General features: G+C 46.6%; 4 protein-coding genes across 6 annotated transcripts; 3 read left to right on the top strand and 1 right to left on the bottom strand.

The window, feature by feature from the left end:
- Positions 1 to 999: 999 nt before the first annotated feature.
- LOC125523893 (BTB/POZ domain-containing protein At1g21780) lies at positions 1,000 to 4,600 on the top strand. 2 transcript variants are annotated; one of them, XM_048688957.1, is made up of 4 exons: positions 1,000 to 1,241; positions 1,402 to 1,547; positions 3,335 to 3,450; positions 3,664 to 4,600. In XM_048688957.1, the coding sequence occupies exons 1-4, from the start codon at positions 1,102 to 1,104 to the stop codon at positions 4,270 to 4,272; spliced, it is 1,011 nt and encodes a 336-aa protein (XP_048544914.1). In that variant the 5' UTR covers positions 1,000 to 1,101; the 3' UTR covers positions 4,273 to 4,600. The 2 variants fall into 2 exon arrangements, with proteins under 2 accessions (XP_048544914.1, XP_048544913.1); XM_048688956.1 differs by having other exon boundaries at positions 1,003 to 1,241; positions 1,399 to 1,547.
- A 702-nt stretch (positions 4,601 to 5,302) lies between these two features.
- On the top strand, positions 5,303 to 9,742 carry LOC125523891 (PI-PLC X domain-containing protein At5g67130). The gene is made up of 7 exons (XM_048688953.1): positions 5,303 to 5,643; positions 5,786 to 5,923; positions 8,121 to 8,219; positions 8,312 to 8,612; positions 8,714 to 8,937; positions 9,023 to 9,109; positions 9,307 to 9,742. The coding sequence occupies exons 1-7, from the start codon at positions 5,443 to 5,445 to the stop codon at positions 9,484 to 9,486; spliced, it is 1,230 nt and encodes a 409-aa protein (XP_048544910.1). The 5' UTR covers positions 5,303 to 5,442; the 3' UTR covers positions 9,487 to 9,742.
- A 1,404-nt stretch (positions 9,743 to 11,146) lies between these two features.
- LOC125523892 (protein S-acyltransferase 8-like) lies at positions 11,147 to 15,302 on the top strand. Its single transcript, XM_048688954.1, has 5 exons — positions 11,147 to 11,616; positions 12,292 to 12,477; positions 13,337 to 13,618; positions 13,743 to 13,973; positions 14,454 to 15,302. Exons 1-5 carry the CDS (start codon positions 11,572 to 11,574, stop codon positions 14,928 to 14,930), a joined length of 1,221 nt encoding a protein of 406 aa, XP_048544911.1. The 5' UTR covers positions 11,147 to 11,571; the 3' UTR covers positions 14,931 to 15,302.
- Positions 15,303 to 15,476: 174 nt separating this feature from the next.
- Positions 15,477 to 18,808, bottom strand: LOC125523890 (tubby-like F-box protein 12). 2 transcript variants are annotated; one of them, XM_048688951.1, is made up of 5 exons: positions 18,337 to 18,808; positions 17,181 to 17,630; positions 16,743 to 16,830; positions 16,487 to 16,619; positions 15,477 to 16,408 (listed from the first exon to the last, which is right to left on the bottom strand). In XM_048688951.1, the coding sequence occupies exons 2-5, from the start codon at positions 17,547 to 17,549 to the stop codon at positions 15,628 to 15,630; spliced, it is 1,371 nt and encodes a 456-aa protein (XP_048544908.1). In that variant the 5' UTR covers positions 17,550 to 17,630; positions 18,337 to 18,808; the 3' UTR covers positions 15,477 to 15,627. The 2 variants fall into 2 exon arrangements, with proteins under 2 accessions (XP_048544908.1, XP_048544909.1); XM_048688952.1 differs by having other exon boundaries at positions 18,499 to 18,808.
- Between the last annotated feature and the right edge of the window lie 1,066 nt (positions 18,809 to 19,874).

Raw genomic sequence — 19,874 nt, 5'->3', positions numbered from 1 at the left:
TGGAAATTATCTTGTCCGGCAAAAGTCAAAACTTTTATATGACGTACGTTACATGGCACATTTCCATGTCGAGTCACGCTCGCTAATAGACATATGAAGGTCTCGCCCATTTGCCCTACTTGCTCTCTCAGGGTTTAGAAGACATGAAACACGTGCTTTTCCACTGCAATAAAGCAAAGGAGGTTTGGAAGAGGCTAGGGTTGGATGAGATTATTGATACAACTTGTGAGGTTGATCATGCTGGAGAGAGGCGGTGTTGGAGTATCTTCTACTTCTTCTAGAACAAGATTTGTGTGTTATGGGGTTCCAAAATGTGTGTGAAATGGTAGCCATTTTAGCTTAGTATCTATGGTGGGAAAGACAGAAATTTATGCAAAAGGAATTAACTCAGAATGCATCTCGGATTTCAGCGAGGATTATAGCCCTCAGGTCTAACTTCGTAAATGCATCATCTCCCAAGGCTTCCATAAAAGAGATGGTCGGTATTGCCCTCCTAGGGGTTTTGTGAAATTTAATGTTGATGTTTTTTTTTATCATGACATGATGAAGGGTACGATGGGGGCGGTTCCGAGAGACGACAAAGGTAGGTTTATCGCTGGAGGAAATGAGAAGATTGAGTATTGTGCGGATGTTCTCACGACAGAAGCCTTACCTCTCAAATTTGGCCTAATACTGACGCAAAGGACGGGCTGTAATCATCTTATTATTAATTCAGACAACCTGAAAATGATTGACACCATGCAAGAAGGAGGACAGTCGGCGGGTGCTGCGGCAGCAATTTTGGATGATTGTTTTCACTATGCTGTGATTTTATTACGATTAGATTCAAACATTGTAATAGAGGCAAATAAATTAGCTCATGAACTCACTAGAATAGCTAGATTTTCTTCTACTTTGAATTGGTTCGAGGAGTCTTTAAATGAAATTGTAACGATCCTCACGAACAATTTACTGATTATTTCTAATAATCTCGTTTTATTTAAAAGAAAAAGAAAAATGCAGTAATCACTCGAAAGCAAAGCAGTCGGTCGTCAACACTGAAACCCTCGGCCACTCACGCGACACCGCACCCGCGCCCCCATCTCCGGCGACGGGGCCATCATGAGCGGCGGCAGCGGCAGCCCGAGCGGGCCGGACTCCCGCGTGGAGACCATCTCCCGCCTCGCCCAGTGGCGCATCGACACCTTCGGCCCCTGCTCCTACCGCCGGTCCGACCCTTTCAAGCTCGGCATCTGGAACTGGTATCGCTCCTCCTTCCTACCACTCCCAAACTACCACCGTTCCCCAATCCTCTACGCCCCCAAATCCAAGAAACTCGTGAATTCGACCGAAACACGGCGCGATTAGATGTCGTTTTCGCCGAGGCTGGCCGCCGGCTGATGTCATGAATCCCCAAAGCAGGTACCTGTCAGTGGAGAAGAGCAGGTCGGTGTACGTGCGGCTCTTCCCGGAGCCCGGCCGGCTGGCCAAGGAGCAGCCGCCGCTCGCCCGCTTCGTGCTCCGCGTCTCCTGGGTTGGCCCGCCGCGCCGCTCCAGCATCTCCCCAGGTTTGCTTCTTCTAGTGCTCTGCCACACATCTCCAATTGGTAAATGATAAAGCTTTGTGCATTTCTAGCATATCCATGTGGTCATCGCATTTTATTTACTACTCCTTTCGTTCCATAATTCGTATCGTGGTTTTACTTCAAATTGGAACTAAAACCACGACAAGAATTATGGAACGGAGGTTACACATCTCCAATCGGTAAATGATAAAGCTTTGGTGCATTTCTAGCACATCCATGTGGTTATTGCATTTTATTTACTACTCCTTTCGTTCCATAATTCGTATCGTGGTTTTAGTTACGGAGGGAGTAGTAGTTGTCTGTGTGGTTGCATAGGAAATTCCAATGATCACCAACTACTCGTATTAGGCTAATACAGTGAGTGCCTGCTCGGTGCGCAGCTTTCACGCTCCAATGTGAACGCATGGCCAGATCATCTTGATGCCAACCGTGAACTGAGAACTTTGCCCACATACCAGCTAAATTACTACTACCATTTGGAGGCAAAGACCTAGATATAATAAAGAGAAAGGTCCACTTCTGGTCCCTCAGTTAATCGACTTGTCTGGTTTTCGTCCCTCAATTCCTAAACCAGACCTTCTGCATCTTGAACTTTCAAAACCGGCCAAATTTCATCCCTGTCCCCAATCAAAGCGGTTTTGTTCATGACGTGGAATGGATTTTGACCGAAGCGCACATGTGGCATTCTAATTTTGCCAGTTCACCTTCTTCCCCCCATCTCTACTGGACATTTCTTCGAACAGTTGGCGTGCGCCATGTCTATCTCGTCACAGCCACCGACCAGCGGCTACTGGGCAGCCGCCGGCGAGCGTGGGCACGTCGAGCCAGCCGTGGCTATCACCGCTCTTGTGCACGGCACTGCTGCGAGTGACCCGCGCATGCACCCCACACCGCACATGGCTTCTGACTGACGCCCCATGTGCCGGGACCACCTCCGCGCCGCTCTAGGCCGCCGTCTGGGGGCATGGATGACGGGTTTCTCTCCCCGTGCTTTCCCTATTCCGGTTTCGCTGTTGTATTTCTAGCTCTCTCTTGTCGAGCTCGAGCACACCACCATGTCGGGGGATGACCTGGCCTTTTGCAAGAGGTTGAGCTCCTCCTGTGGGATGGGGGATGAGGCATGGTGGTCTGTCTTGCTGCCTACCATGTCGGTTGTAAAGTGCAGGGGAGAGAGGTTGAAGAAAGATCTTCCACGTGGGGCCAACTCATATGAGAGACATAGACTATGGGTAGAAAATTACTAGGACACACCAGCATAGACAAGTGTCAGTCAAGACCCAAAACCACTCCACGTCATTGGAGAAACCGCTTTAGTTCGAAAGAGGGACAATACTTGTCTGGTTTTGGAAGTGCAAGGTGCAGAATGTCTGGTTTAGGAGTTGAGGGATGAAAAGCAAACAAGCTGGTTAGTTGAGGGACCAAAAGTGAACTTTTCTCTATAATAAATAGCCTTGAAGAGAATTTTTTCTGAAGTATCTAACATATATTAACATTGTATTCTGAATCTAAAGAAGCGTGTAAATAAGGAGAAGCTCAAACTAGGGCCACAAGCCCACAATAACAAATGTGCTTTGCAATTGTAAATGGAATCTTGAGCAGCTGCTTGGCGATAATCTCAACATAATACAGTATTTTTTAAATGAACATTTGATTGCTCATCTGTCATTCATTTCTTGTTTAATTCCCTAGTCATATTGTCTCTGTGATGACTACTGATATGATGGTATCAGGCTCACTGAACTTAATAACTTTTTATCGCTTTGTGATAGTTTTCGAGCAGCTTCTCCGAAGCAGCGATGATTTTGTGTGGCAAGTTGATGTGATGTCCCACGGGCGTTTTACGATTGACGTTGAGTTCTTGGACCTGAAGATAGCCACGAACAATGCAAGTGTCCTCTCTCCTTTTCCCCTCGAATCAGCTTCAAACGGTTCCTTCTTCTTTGTAGGATATACTCCCTCCATCCCCAAATACATGGCATATAAACTTACTGCCATGTATTTGGAGACGGAGGGAGTATATATTTTATAGGCATGTGTAAGTAGAACCTCTGTCAGGATTTTCTAAAATGTGATCCAGTTTTAATTAATGTGCGGACAGGGCACTGAATCGTCGTCGTCGATCTGGCCGAATGAAGGCATGGTGCAGGGCGTGGCCAGCAAGAGCACCCTGGGCTGCCTCTCGCGCATGCTCACGGAGTCCATCCACGCGGACGTGACCATAAACACGACGGACGGCGTGCTGAAGGCGCACAAGTCGGTGCTGGCGGCCTGCTCGCCCGTGTTCGAGAGCATGTTCGTCCACGACCTCAAGGAGAAGTCATCGTCGACGATCGACATCGGGGACATGTGCGTGGAGTCGTGCTCGGCCCTGCTGGGGTTCGTGTACGGGACGATCCGGCAGGAGCAGTTCTGGAAGCACCGGCTGGCGCTGCTGGCGGCGGCCAACAAGTACGGGCTGGGCGAGGTGAAGGCGTGCTGCGAGGAGAGCCTGCTGGAGGACATCAGCTCGGGCAACGTGCTGGAGCGGCTCCACGTGGCGTGGCTGTACCAGCTGGAGCGGCTCAAGAAGGGGTGCCTGGCGTACCTGTTTGTGTTCGGGAAGATCTACGACGTGCGGGACGAGATCAGCGGGTTCTTCCAGCATGCGGACCGCGAGCTCACCCTGGAGATGTTCCAGGAGGTGCTCAGCGTGTGGAAGCCCATCTGAAGCTTGTGTGTACATAGGGTTTGTGGAACCACAAAGATCAAAGGGAAGAAGCTACTGGAAAGAGTGGAAAGAATAGCCCCAAAAGTATACAAGGTACGTAGGGTTTATGAAAAGGTGTACAGTATAAAATACGTACATACATAGTGCAAACTGAGAATTTACACCAATGTAATTATGCAAATGTGACTCGCTACCGGTGTGTGCCGGGCGTGTAAAGAAGTTTGTGAGCAAGTGGTGTAATTAACAGTATTATACCTTTGCTCTGTTGTCCAGCATGAACCCTGGTACAGTACGTATATGTGACTCATCTAGATTGGATTATGGAGTTGATCTGGCTGGCGTGCCGTGTCTCGTCTGCTCTAGAATTGGTCCTGGTAGTACTAGTAGAGATTGGTTAACTACGAGGTTTGCTGATAGGTTACGGATGATGAGTTAGACTTGGCAAGGCGCGCGGTAGGTCTGGTCTGGGTTTCGCCGCCCCAATCTGGATTACACAGCTTGACTTTGTACCACATTGAAGAGTGCGCCAATGGTGTACCATATTTTTATAGAAGGCAGAACATTGACAAAATTGGAGTTGTTCCTATTGGAAGAAATCAAGTCGCCATGTATTTTGCAACCACCTGGTCTGGTGTGTACGAGAAGAGCCGGTCGCTTGTGAGCGCAGCGAAGGTTGCCACGGCAGACTGAATCTTCTTCGGATAGACAGATGGAAGGAACGTATGAAGAAGAAGAAGAAGAGCACGGCGAAGCGAAAACGGTTTCCGTTCCCTTCCCTTGAGAACTGAACTGACACAAGGTTTCTCGGGGGGAGAGGAGAGATCGTGGGCGGGGTTGACGGTTACCATGTCAAACTGGAAGACGCGTTCGTGGGCTGGGAGGACAGACACACCGACGCAGTGAGACGTGTTGAACGGTTGATTATTTCAGTTTAGTACTACGCCGCGTCGATCACCAATCGCCTCCGTTATTTTTTTGATTGATCCACCCATCTTTCAGCCATTAGCCACGTCCCGGTACACATAAGACCCGAGAGACTGATTGACACCGAAAGAGTAACGGGTACTCCTAACTGCGTCCCATAACCCCATTTCCAACAACGCCCACCGAGGAGCTTTCCTGCCGCGCTCCCGTTCCCGCACGGCTGCCACCGCCCACCGCGGCGACGCCATGCCCGCCGCCGGCCTCCGCCCGCTCGCCGTCGCCCTCCTCCTCCTCCTCGTATTCATCTCCACCGCGGCCGCCAACGCCAGGGTGGGCGACGAGTGCTCCGCCGGCGCAGGCTGCGGCTCGGGGCTGCACTGCGCCGCCTGCGGCGACGGCGGGGCCGGCGTCTGCGCGCGCGCCACCCCCGTCGACCCCCTCACGCACGTAAGCCGCCGCCCCTCCTCCTGCTCGCAATGGCGCCTCATTTCGTTCCTTCCTTCATTTAAAGAAGAACCGCTGCTTCATTTTTGGATTTGGTTTGATCGATGCTGACGCGCGCTTAATCCGCTCCTGCTTCTCGTCGCAGGGCACCGGCCTCCCCTTCAACAACTACTCCTGGCTCACCACGCACAACTCGTTCGCCCTCGCCGGCGCCCCCTCCGCCACCGGCGCCGCCATCATCGCCCCCACCAACCAGGAGGACTCCGTCACCGCGCAGCTCAAGGTAACAACAAACTCTTACCACCAACTCGCCGTCGCAACCGCCTCCCCCTACTACTCTGTTACCATTTCCAGTTTCTCCGTCCGCCTCGCCCATGGCAGCCTGTGTCTCCGTGGAGTCGCCCCGTTTCCAATGTCCATGTGCTCGTGCCTGCCACCACCTACCATTACCAAATCTCACCGCACCGCCATTTTCTATCTCATCTTTTTACCTGCTCGGTCAATGCCTACCCCTACCCCTAATAAAATTAACTAATTACTGAAAATGCTATTGCTAGACTCAGTGCACATTAGATGTTGGTATTTCTTTGCAAATCCAACACATAGCCATGCCAAAATGCCCTAAGACTGCCCTTGTTCACTGATCCAACTAAAATTGCCACCACCTTCTAAAATTAACCACTACAGTACAGTACTGAATTCAGTCTTGCAGTTACGCACCGAGGCTTTAATTATGCATCTTGCCGTGTCAACTGAATCATTTCATTTCTCTACTGGCGATGGGTAATGTAATGTGCCTTCCTCCTTAAGTTTCCACCTGCCCCTCCTCCCCTTTGATCAGACAAAGTAGGGCCTCTTTACTCCAAAACTCAGAGCAGGCACAAGGTCTCACTGTCCTACCCGCCCGACCTTTTCCCTTTCGGAGGAATATATATCAGCCAAATCCACGAAAGCTTGCTGCGCAGCACACATAAGAACGCCTTCTTTTTACACTTGACACATGCTCTACTGCTGCTCCACTATTTTCTGTCCTTTTTCCCCTTGCTTTTGTTTGAATTCAGTCCAGGTATGGGCATCTGTTTTCCTTTTCCATAAAGACTCGGATGTCTGCCCCTTGCCCAAAGGCTCGTTCATCCTAGAGCCTGGAAAGACAAATACACGTTAATTAATTGCAAGTATACATGTGTATAAAATGAATCCTTTTTTGTCTCAAATAGGATAGAGCATGGAAAAAAAGAGTACCAGGTATAAATAGTTTTTTAGTTTTCTTTGCGTACCACCACCATGTGTCCATGTGTACTGCTGCCCCATCACACCGTGGATTATGCTACTATGAATAATGCACCCTTGTTGCCATATTTGTTTAAATATGTAAGCACAACTGCCAACCATTAGTATTTAGGTACAACTAATGGCACCACCTCAAATCTGAAGATGTTTCATACTTGCCTTTGGTTGGTCTAGTTGCCACCTCACATAGATTCTTGTAAGTATGGCCACTGGCCTCGGTACCCAAATTTAGTAAACTCATGCGGTGGCTGGCTACGCTTATTGGGTGATTAGTCACAAAGATGCTCAAAGCATAATCATCAGGACTAACTTTGTTACACTTCCATTTTTAACAAAAAAATTGTTTTTCAGAAGTAGTAGAATAAATGTGCCGAAACCCTCAACGACACTGGTGTTCCCCTTCCAGCCATGGGGATGACTTGTTGCAATTTGGACTTGGTTCATTCGTTTATTTTCTTTTGCCTCTTTAGGTGGTTTGGGGCTCAATGCATTGAGAAAATAAAAGAAGGATTCTTGAAGTCTCTGATTGCGAAACAAGCCTTGTTGTAATCATGTCTAGTTCTTGGTATTATGCTGCGAAGGGTCGATTGCTTTGGTCTTAAGGAAAGGGAAGGGCCACACTCACTTAGCTTATCATGCCCGTCCCGTCCTCTTTTTTTTTTTTTTGAATCACTATTCTGAAAGTAGAACCTTTTCATATAAAAAGAATCTTACAATACAGTGTTCGTGTTGGAGACTTGGAGCACGTTTTTTGAGTAATTATTTCTGGCCACGCTTCACAAGTAGGCTAACATTGCGTTGCAGTTATGAAACAAGCCAGTGTTCCTAAAGTATTCTGCTTGCCCTATATCTCGTATACACTTCTGAAGTTGTTTTTTTTTACTGAAAGAAAGAAAACTGAAGAAACAAAGAATAAGCCAACCCAACACAATTTAGCAGGCTGCTACTCTATTTTCTGTTGGTGTGCAGATATTATAAATTTCCTTCTTCAAAATGCCATTGGTTCCAAACTACTACATTCTACTAGGGTAGTTACTGATTATACAGATAACTGTCTAATTTTCAGTTACCGTTTCTTCTGCAAACCACCAAGCTGTATCTTGTTGTGGTTCATTCATACTCTGAATTGCGGACCGTCAGATGCTAATTGAAAAATATTAACCATGTGAATCTTTATCTGATTTGGGCAGAATGGTGTTAGGGGCTTGATGCTTGACACTTACGATTTCAACAATGATGTCTGGCTGTGCCACTCATTCGGTGGGAAATGCTACAATATTACAGCATTTGTAAGATTATCTCATTATCAGTTGAATACTTTCCATGCTGTCGTCAGAGCATCGTGTTATTGTATATCTAATCTTAAATTGGGTCTGTTCAGCAACCTGCCATCAATGTCTTCAAAGAAATCCAGACGTTCCTTGAAGCAAACCCTTCAGCGGTAATCACGGTTTTCCTGGAAGACTACACTGTTGCAGGTTCCCTGCCAAAAGTATTCAATGCTTCCGGCCTCATGAAGTATTGGTTCCCGGTGGCAAAAATGCCCAAGACCGGTGGCAACTGGCCTTTGCTCAAGGACATGATCAGCCAGAATGAGCGTCTGCTCGTCTTCGCATCGAAGAAAGCAAAAGAAGCAAGCGAGGGGATTCCGTACGAGTGGAATTACGTTGTGGAAAGCCAATGTAGGATTCCAACACAAGAAGAAAATACAATCAGAAAGTGAAGTTTTTTATCTAGTCTTTATGACATTCTTTGTTGATATGTTTTTGCTTTATCTGTGCAGATGGCAATGAGGGTATGGTGGAGGGCAAGTGCCCGAATCGCGGAGAGTCCCCTGCCATGGATTCCAAGAGCCAGTCGCTTGTTCTGATGAACTTCTTCACAACGGACCCGAACCCCACCGGGGTTTGCGGGAACAATTCAGCACCACTTGCTAGCATGCTAAAAACCTGCCATGATCTGTCGGGCAATCGGTGGCCCAACTACATCGCCGTTGATTACTACATGGTATGCCAACATGCTAAAGATTCTATCTAAATGAAGCTTATTTAGTCGTCGATCAGATCGGTTTCTTATTATTTGAATCACGCAGAGGAGCGACGGCGGAGGCGCTTCCTTGGCTACCGATGTGGCTAATGGCCATCTAGTATGTGGCTGTGACAACATTGCTTACTGCAAGGTAAGGACGTATCTGTCTTACAGTGTTCGGTCCTGTTACATTTTCTCCCACTTGAGCAGAGCTTGCATCCCTTGGGATTCTATCAATATCAACTACTTTTTGGCTAACTTTGATTTCCTTTTGCAACAACTTATTTAAGATAATGTTGTGTTTCTTGCAACTGCATGCTGATGTTGTGACCACTGACTGAGCTGCAGGCCAACTCGACATTCGGGACCTGCGTGATACCCCCGCCCCCACCGCCGTCGCCGCCCAGGGCGCCGGTGAAGGGTACGAGCCCAGGCGGCGATCCCAGTGCGGCGGTGGCTCGGCTTCCGGCCTTCCAGTGGAGCTGCTTCCTGGGACTGACGTCCCTGGCTCTGCTCTTCCTCTCGTAAGGGCGCTCCGCTTCAGTTAGCGGGGTGTGGCACTTGTGCTGCTTCTGCCATCCTGAGCAGAAATTTTCTACTTCAGTTTCATTTGTTGATCACGAGATTGCTCGAGCTGTAAATCACCCCCTAGCTTGCAGAGAAGTTCCACCCGATCGGTTAGTTGTAAATCAAATGTTTCATTTTTGTTATCTAGGGCAGATCCTGCCTCGATGTTTCAGTGAGTTCTGATGTAGTATCTCCACATGGCCAGTTAGTTTTTATATATGTTTTCTCTAAGAAATCAAATTACTACATCCCAGCTAGGAGAATTAGTTGAAAAACTCTTAATAACTCAACAAAAGGATGATTAGAAAGAAAGGAAAAAAAACTCAACAAAAAGATAAGAGATTCCAAAAAAAAACACTACCTTCGTTTTTTAGGCTAGTTTAGCCTAAAAAAAGCCTGAAAAACGTCTTATGTTTTCAGACGTAGGTAGTACATTCATATGGATGGATCTGAATGAGTGCTGGGGAAGAAAGAGAGGAGGACCCATGGTCCGAGTGACTGACTGACTGACAGGTGAAATCGCTGGTCCAAATCCAGAACAGCATCCAATCAAGCAGACAGCATCGTGCAGTGAGCAGTGCCAACTATTTACATCGCATCACATGGGATTGATTGATTAATTTCGCCTATTTTTCTCTCACGCAAGAACAACGCCCACTTTATCCTCCGAGAAATCCCGGTTTTCCGCTGGTCACTGATCATCTGGTCTGAGATGAGCTTCACACGCATGCCAGATTATTCTAGTAGATCACTAGGTAGGGAGAGAATAGCATCAAATTGAGAGCATATATTCCCTCCCAGGTAGCAAGAATAACTTTTATTGGCATCGTGAACGTGTTGTTGAAGTTTTGATTTAAATAGGTTACTTTTTGCTGATATTCTTTCCAGCGTCAAGGATCGTGTATGATCCACGCACGCATGGGAAATTTTCTGAAGGCAGCGCAAACTGTGGAGGTGAATAAGCATTTTGCCAGATAGACAAAACTTGTGGTCGCCTGACGTTTCCAATATACTCCTTCTGTTGTAAAATAAATGATTCAACTTTATACTAACTTAAAGAGAGTAACTAATAAATCTCATAATAATAATTAAAAAAAAACATCCCCAGTGTGAAGAAAAGCTGTGGGCATGGGGAAGGATCAAACGAGGCTGCGTCGAACCCAGGACCTCTTGACACAAGTGGGGAGTACTTCACCACTACACCAGACCTGTCCTTTCTAACAAACTGGAAATAAAAAAAGTCAGGCACATAGAATTTCATCCATATTCATGATGTGAGTCATGCATAATTGAAACACGGATCATAATCAAGAGAGATATCATCATGAACAGTTGACACATGGATCTTAATCAAGGGATCTAAAATGTGATCCTTATGCTATGCCGGATCCCCACTTCAACAGTACCATCGATTTGCAGAAACTGCTATTTTTAGGGGCCTGATAAATTGCCATTTTACTCCAGCACCGGATGATCGATCGAACGAATATTTAGACATGAATAATACCATTCGGTCTTAGCATGAACAGAAGAAAATATTATGGCACTTATTATACTGTATGTAGTATATTATTATCAGAAAGAGAAAGAAAAAGAGAGAGGCAGAAGAGAGAAAAGTGTCCCAGGGAACAAAGAACAGATTCTTTGGTACTCCGGCGTAACGACGTTGCCTCCTCCCCTCCCCTCGTCTAGAGTCTAGACCCACGGGCATAGCCCATCCAAAGATCAAATCTTTTAGTTTTGCCAGCCAGATATCTCGTCTCGTCTCATCTCTGTCACACCGAGGAAGAAGACCCGGCGCCAGCGCCAGCGGCGATTGATGGCATCTCGCTCCCGTGCCCCCCTGGCCGTGGCCCTGTCCCCTCACCCTCTCTAGACCAAATCTACGAGAGAGGGATAAGAGTTCCTCCCAGTGGAGAGAGGGAGAGGTCGGAGGAGTACACGGGCTGATTGCGGCTGCGGCTGCGACTGCGACTGGTGGATTCCATTTCTCCCCTTCTTGCTCCGGGGTGGCGGCGGCGGCGGCGGGCGGCGGGCGGCGCGGCCATGGCCAAGCAGCTGCGGGTCTACCAAGTCTGGAGAGGCAACAACGTACGTGAGATTAGATTACTCCCTTTATTCTTGCCCCCCTTCTTCCTTCTTGGATAGTTGGATTCAGAAAATCCTTGTGCTCTGGATCCATCGGCGGTGGCCGCCGCCGCCGCAGTGCCATCTCCGCTACTCCTTCTGATTCGTTGTGTTCTTTCTGTCTAACCTGGCGAGGCGACGAAGAAGTGGGAGCGGGGTAACTGCTCCTGGATAAGGCCCGTATCTTTATCTGGTTAGCTGGTTACTCGATTGATTTGCGGGTGATTTGTATATTAAACTGCATACACTGCTGACGAGACGGATGAATAAACTATTGTGGATCGGTTTGGAGCTTGGGTGCCGCAGCGAATGGCGACCGTCCTCTCCCCAATAAGATAATCCAGTTGGGTGGCCCAAGTTCTTGTCTTTGTACACACCCTGTTGCTGCTAATCCAACCAGGGCTCAGGTTGCTCTGAAAATCATGCACAGGGCTTGCAAACATTGCGTTGCATTGCAACTACTCCATCAGTTCAAGGGTTTAGAGAAAGGGAAGGGCAATTTAGAGGGTCAAATGGGGAAGGGGGTTTGTATGAGAAAAACTTTGTTGACATCTTCACTCTGCTCATGATGTTGTTTGTTGTATTATTTTGTAGCGTGAAGCTATCGAATGTTTCAATGATGTCTCTCATTTTCTTCAGATAATCTGGTGTGGTGGGAGACTGATCTTTGGACCAGATGCCAAGGCTACTCTGCTATCTTTCTCGCTGATCGTGGCCCCCGTTGTTGTCTTCTGCATCTTTGTGGGCAAAAATCTCATACACATCTTTCCTGCATATAACGCAGGGTATGCAATTCTGGTTGTCACCGCAGCCCTGACAATTCATGTGAGTAAGCATTCTTCACCTATCTACTACAGAGTTATGCTGAGGGTTTTGGATAGGTTGGTAGGATTTGTGTTCACCACAGTTCATGTGTTTGCTTCGTCCAGTTGGAGAAAAGTCCTGAATGGCGACGTATTTTCTGAGAGCTTCATCGTAAAAGTAATTTGCAAGATGCAAGATATCATGTAACTAATAAAAGTTAAGCACACTTGCATGTCAACATGTTTGGCAGGGTGTAGTTTTGTGGTTAGCAGTTAGTTCGAGACCATTATGATCATACAGCAGCAGTTAATGGTTAAAGTGCACTAAGCCATCACTATCTTCTGTCCATGATTGCATTTAAGACTTTGTGATGTGGATATAGTTAGTTGCGAACATGCTAAGAACCTAGTTTCTCTTATCAAGGGAACCTTGGATGATACCTTTTCGCTTAGTTACAAAGTAGTGTAGATCAACCTTGGCATAGATGATACATCATTTGAATTTTGTTTGTAATAACTGCATAATATATGTGAAACTGTAATTTCTCTCACCAGCCAATAAAACACTGTACTTGGCTCTACTGGTCAAAGCATTTTGTGATCTTTTGATCTTCCTTTTTCACCTACACATGTTTCATGCATGGTTCTATATTTATTTCCTGAGTTGGAAAACCCACGCTTTAATTTTGTTGTTGGTTTGGTCTATTCACTAGTAGTTTTATCTATATTCTGCTCTTGCATACTAATTTATCTGTTTACGATACCGTTCTCCATGAGTTATGTTCTCTCAACAGTAGAAGTTATTTTGTGAATTTTACTTCATGCTACTTTGTAAACAACTGCCAAATTATAGTATCCTCTCTTCAAAATCTGATTGTTAGGTACTGTTACTGCTCTTCTTGACCTCATCTCAAGATCCAGGTATTGTACCAAGGAATTCAAATCCACCTGTGGAGGAGTTTTCTCATGATTCTTCAGCCCCTCATACTCTCCAGTTCCCTCGGATAAAAGAGATCATGGTCAATGGTGTGCCCGTGAGAGTAAAATATTGTGAAACTTGCATGCTATATCGGCCTCCTCGTTGCTCCCACTGTTCCAAATGTGATAATTGTGTCGAGCGATTTGATCACCACTGCCCTTGGGTTGGTCAATGTATTGGACAGGTTTGTTGTGCTGATTTATTTATCCTTCTCAAAGAGTCAAACTAGTTATTTAACCATTGACTACCTGACAGCCCTTACTGTCAAAACAATCTCAGCTTATCTGCATTTATGTTCACCTTTGCAGCGCAATTACCGCTACTTCTTCTGGTTTGTTTGTTCGGCAGCAATCCTGTGTTTCTATGTGTTTACAATGTCTGCATTGTACATCAGTCTACTCATGAAGGATCACCGTTCAGTGGTGGAGGCAATTAAAGCATCTCCAGCATCAGTGGCAGTCATGGGATACTGTTTCATTTGTTTCTGGTTTGTTGGTGGTCTCACCGGATTCCACTCTTACCTCATTGCAACAAATAAGGTTAGTCCCCTAAACCTATGAAGTCAATGTTAAGGCATACCTCACATGAAAACATTGGTACACGGACTGCCTTGAGATACAATGTAGAAAGTTCCTATGTTCATTAGTGAGCTATCTACTCTCAAATAAAGATATAATGCTTACACTGGCTAATCTGAAATGTAGTGATCACTTGAAATCTCATTGGATGATTTTTCCATGGCAGATATTTTTTATGCATTGCTGGGTAGTACATCCTTGTACTCCCTCCGTTCCTAAATACAAGTCTTTCTAGAGATTCCAAGAGAGACTACATACGGAGCAAAATGATTGACTACACACTCTAAACTATGTCTATATACATCCGTATGCAGTCCATATTAGAATCTCTACAAGGACCTATATTTAGGAACGGAGGGAGTAGAAATAATAAGAACTTTATGTTTATTTCAATACCAACTTTATTGAACTTGATTAAATTTTCACTTCCTTTTTCTCAAGACAACATATGAGAACATCAAGTACAAGTACAGCAACCAACCCAATGCGTTCGACCGTGGTTGCATACACAATTGCTTCGAGGTCCTGTGCACGAAAAGGAAGCCGTCTAGGATCAACCTGCGAGCCATCGTTCAAGAGGAACATGTTGCGTCCCTGCCACGAATCAGCCGTTCCAGTGTGCCCGAAGATGAGACGCCCCACCGTCCACGAGCCAAAGTGGAGGATGACCTTGAGATGGGCCTCGACATCCTGAAGACCTCACGGCGCCGGTCAGATGACCTGAGTGACTTAGAGTTGGGCACTACAAGCAATGGCGCAAGATATCGCAGAAGTGATTCAGACACTGAGATCCCAGTTATGACCAGAACCATTACTGAGAGCTCCGATCAAACTAGGGATCTGGACTTCTATTCAGTGACCAACGCTGCACATCCCTTGTCTCCTGAGCAGAGGCAGCTCCCCGATGAACTCCGCTGATTGTATATGAGCGCCCCCTTGCAGTGAGAAATAGTTTTCAGGGCGCAAACCAACAAGTTGCTCGTCAGTGAGGGCCGTGGGATGTTTGAAATTTGGATGAATATGGCATATGCTCTCTGCTGCCTTCTTTTTGTAGGATTTGGGGAATGTTGGTTGATTGGTGATAGGTCTCTTTCTGTAAACATCTCAGTTATGCATTTTATTGTGAAGGTTTTAAGAGATTGTAGTTTTCTTTTTTCTTTTTAGCAAGATTCCAGGAAGAGTATCTGAAGATAGTCAACTGTGGATTGTTAATTGTACATAATTTGCATAGGTGTAGACCATTGAACTGTATAATTATTTCTCCTGTCTAAATGCTTCTTCCACCGGCCATCTGATGATCCCAGAAAGCCATTTGCTGGTTTGACATGCAGAATTTCAATCCCTATTTGACTGTTTGCAGCATGATTTACTACAGATGACTTCATGTGAGTGCACGCCATTGGCCAGGGGAGGAAAAATGCACGCATAATTCAAAGATTATTTATCATGAAAAGTTCAGAGGCATGAAAAACATAGCAGCGACCAAACCTTTATATTTCTTGCCATTCTTGACACTCGGGGAAATAAACAAGTAAATCAACAACAGCAATAGAAAAAGCAAAAGATCTTGATGGACTTGTCACACATAAATACTTGTGCCACTGCACTGGTCTATTCATTCACAGGCCAGTTTGGTGTCGAAGCTGGTCAAGCAGATGGCGAACGCCTGGAACGCCGAGAGCGGGTACCGGTAGTCCATGGTGAACATGTCCTTGGTAACCTTACCAAACTGCAGGATCACCTTCTCGTGATCGGACGTCGATGACGACGATGAACTTGAAGGCTGGAGCTGCTGCTGCTGGGGCGGCTGCGAAGGTTCCGACGGCGGCACGGCGGCCACCTGTGGCGCGGCTGCCGTCAGCTGGAAGTTCTTCACGGAGGCCACCGTCACCCTGCCTCGGAAGTTGAGGCACCAGCACTGCAGCTGCTCATGCCATCTCGGCACCTTGTTGCGTAGGACCAATGGCCTCTCCTTGGCATCCCCATCTTCCTCCTCTCGCCGCAACCCACCACTTACATCTGAGAATCGGGAGCTTGAGAAGCGAGAACTGCTGAAGTCTGCCATGGAGAACCTGGAGGAGGCGTTCGTGCTGCGGAAGGACTCGTCAAACGGACCAGGGAGCAGCTGCTGGGGTTGCCCAGGCACCACGCCATCCGGGTCGACTGCAGAGGCCGGGATGGAATGCATCGTGCACTGCATACGCCTCGGGCCCCTGGTGCCCAGCACGTTGAGCTCATAATTCACCTGGGCGATGGGGTAGCTACCGGTAGGCACCTTTGGGGAGACCCTCCTGGAAGAGATGCGGCGGCTGCCACGCTGGCATGGGATGAGGCTCCCGGCATTGTATGGTGGCTGAGTGTCGTAGACGATGAACTTCGTGCCGAGGAAATTCGACCTGTTGGTGTACATACAATGTCAGATCTAAATCACTGAAGGTTAGATAGTAAGAACGTTGTGAAGGAAGGTACATCACCTCATTTTTCCAACATAGCCGTTGCTTGACCGCGAGATGTTCTTAGAATCCACAGAAATTACGTATTCGGTATATGTTGTCCGTCGATTCCTCTTAGCTGCTAGCAGGAACTTTCCGTTCTCACTAAGCACAGCTACATGTCACATAACATATAATCAGCACAGCATCCAGCAACGTTGACTACCACGTTACTAAAGCAATGCACACAGCAATTGTTCAGTATGAGATTAATGAGAGAAGCAGCACATATGCTTACCAGGGCTAAGGCAGAGGTAGAGATAATAGGTTAGTGTTGATTTGTCCCTTCTAATGAAGCACTGGATTAATCCATCTCGAGGTCCTGGCTGTAGATAAAACATCAAATCAGAGTCAGACAGGTGCAAACTTTCATATGTACTGCCTCTGTAAAGAGGGAGTACTATGTAGGCATGTCTTTCTCACTTAAGAAGCCTTTATCTGCTACTTTTCAGTAGGCGGACTTTTCTAAGCAGGCATATCTTACTTTTCAATTGCCTACGAGAAAATTGCTACAAATTACTAGGTAAGCATACCAAATACTATTATGTCGATTTCTTAATATTCACGCGACCACTGTTTCCCAGTTTCAACATTTTATTTAGGCTGTAACATGAGAAAAAAAAATACAAGCTACCCATCATGAACAACAGCACAGCTACTTCACTTGGATATTTACCTGTTTAAGCGACACCGGAAAAGTGAGTTTCCCACAGAACTCCGGGCTCTGAACTATATCTTTACAGATCTCTCTCCACGCGCTGCAGACGGCCGCACAAGCGACGACATCTTTGCGCGAGGGCCAAGTGCTCTCGCCTTCCTCCAGCCTTTTCATCACATCACGAAGTAATTCAGGAGGAAGACCAACCCAGCCATTCTGATCAGCCACCACAGCCCCGCCGTGTGGCTCAACCGGTGGCCCAAAAGACTTCCCCCGGTGATGATGGCCGGAAAGACCAGGGAGGCCCGAAATCCTCACGTCAAAGCCCCGCCTTGATAAGCTTCCGAAGCTCTCTCTAACATCGCGGACTATGCTGCGGAAAGACATATCTGCCGGAGACCCTGCGATGACAACCAGAACTTCACCGATCTCCTAGCGGTCAAGGTCTTCGGAATGAGCTTTCCGGCACTGCATATACACAAGGAAATCAAATAGGAGGAAGATTAGCGTCTAGTGGTGCTGTAAAATAATCATCCACTAGGAAAAGCAATCAGCACGTGTAGACTAACGAATCGCGGACTAGAGATTAGTAATACAGCTTCGTTACTAATACCATTCTGGTTTGAATAGTCTCGAGTCAGTGGGCTACCGGTTCTAGTCGCGCACTGAATGCAGGAAAGATGATGGGAAATTGGCTACACAGACAGCCAACTCTCCGATGGCGATGGGTGGATGGAAAAAACAAAGCCCTCTGATGGCGAGAGGCTAACAGCAGGCGCCATTTTACTGGTATAAACCTAATGGTGCCACACGGCAGGCATGGCACCACAATTTTGACCCACTGTTCTCAGAGGAACAAAGTTTGACCTTTTTATCCTTCCTTTTATCCTTTATGACCTGCAATGCAGTTGCATGGACTGTGGCAGGTACAAGATCTACAGAAACTTCAGAGAAAACTGTACTTGTATGCTGTGAAATGGAAGGGAAAAAGAATTTACAATTCATCTAAGCATGAACAGAAGAAAATAAACATGGAATGAAACAATCAGAGCGCTGCAAACTTATATGATAGATATATGAAGTCCGCGGCGAAAAGTGGATGAATCGGATGCCAGAAATGGAGGCGTTGGTGGATGCGAAGGAGGAAGAAGTGAAGGAGGAGCGGCCATCTCACCGGCCCCAAATCGAGCTCTACCCAAACTTGAAAGAGATTCTTCCGCGGAGAGGAGATCCCAACCCTTTGTGGCCAGCAGCGAGCGATCTCTCCTCCTCTTTCCCCAAAGCCCCCGGAAGCCAAAGAAGACGGACAGGGGAGCAAAAGCGACGAGCTTTCCACCTGTGATCGAACCCGCGACCTTTCTCCTACAGCGAGAAAAAGGCTTTCCGGCGCGAACTTTGCTCCAAAAGATGCGCAGGAAAAGGTGGAACGGCACACGGGGACGGAGGAGGAGCCCGGTCCGGTGTATCGGCCGATCTTCTGCAGCCGCTGCGGCGGAGGTGAGGCCGGAGGCGAGAGGGGATTCGGGAGGCGGGGCGAGGGGATTTATGGGTGGGATTGAGATGGGGAAATGGGACTTGGTTTGGAGGTCGGTAGGGGAGGGGGGAGAAGAGGAAGACCGGAGGGAGGAGGGGAGCGAATCGTGAGAGGATCCCTTTTCTTTTTAATTTGGATGCGAAAAAAAGGTTTTGTTTCACATGACCACCTCACCAACCAGCCCAGCACATTGGCCGGCGGGCCGTCGTGTACTTTTGTGGTACTCCGATTATACAAATGTGCACATCTGCTGACTGCTAAATGAGTTATACGGATATGACCAAACTGAAATACACTTTTTTTTACAAAGTACAGACGCATGCGTATATGTTTATATACACGCGCATACACTCATCCCTATGAACGCACGCATGCACACCCTACCCCTATGAACACCTTCGAAAGACTGATCTAGCATATCATCTTGAAATTTATGAAGTCATCATCAGGATTTGAACTCTGGTGGGCTGGGATAGCACGGTCTCTCTAACCATAATTCGCTACGTGACTTGTATTTTGATCTTTATATTATATTATATGAGACACGTATCACCATGCAGGAAAAAAAAGAGTTATACGGATTCACAATGCCAAATCCATATTTTATATTGGTTTGCTGGATTTGCCGGAAAAGCCTGATGTTGTGTTTGATTGTAGATGACCGAAATCACAAAGGAGATTGAAGAAAGTCCAGTCCAGTGCCTGATTAGTCTGCACTGCAGACAGGCAGGGAAGCCAATTCAGCCCCCCTCTCTCTGCATGATGGGACTAGGGGTGGAGTAAGACGTTTTCAAAATAAGACTAGAGTGATTTTAAATAACAAGAGGAGAGTATTGATTGGTGCCTTCGGCATCGGTGAACAGTACATATATGTTAGCAGTAACTAGATAAGCCACGTATGACTTTCTGGATCTCCATCTGGCAAAGGTACCTGTCTATCTATCTTCGCTAACTACTCCGTCCAAGTACTTCCTCCAGTCCGCATATTAGATTTGTGTCAAGTCAAATTTAACAAAGTTTGATTAAATTTATATTAAAAAGTATCAACATCCACGACACTAAATATATATACTATGAAACTACATTTCATAATGAATCTAACAATATGGATTTGGCATTGTGAATGTTGATACTTTTTTCTATAAGTTTGGTCAAAATAGAGATATACTTTGACTTCA

This window comes from Triticum urartu, chromosome 7 (genome assembly GCF_003073215.2).
Source record: "Triticum urartu cultivar G1812 chromosome 7, Tu2.1, whole genome shotgun sequence".
NCBI lineage: Eukaryota > Viridiplantae > Streptophyta > Magnoliopsida > Poales > Poaceae > Triticum > Triticum urartu.
This window is presented reverse-complemented; position numbering and strand designations above follow the sequence as displayed.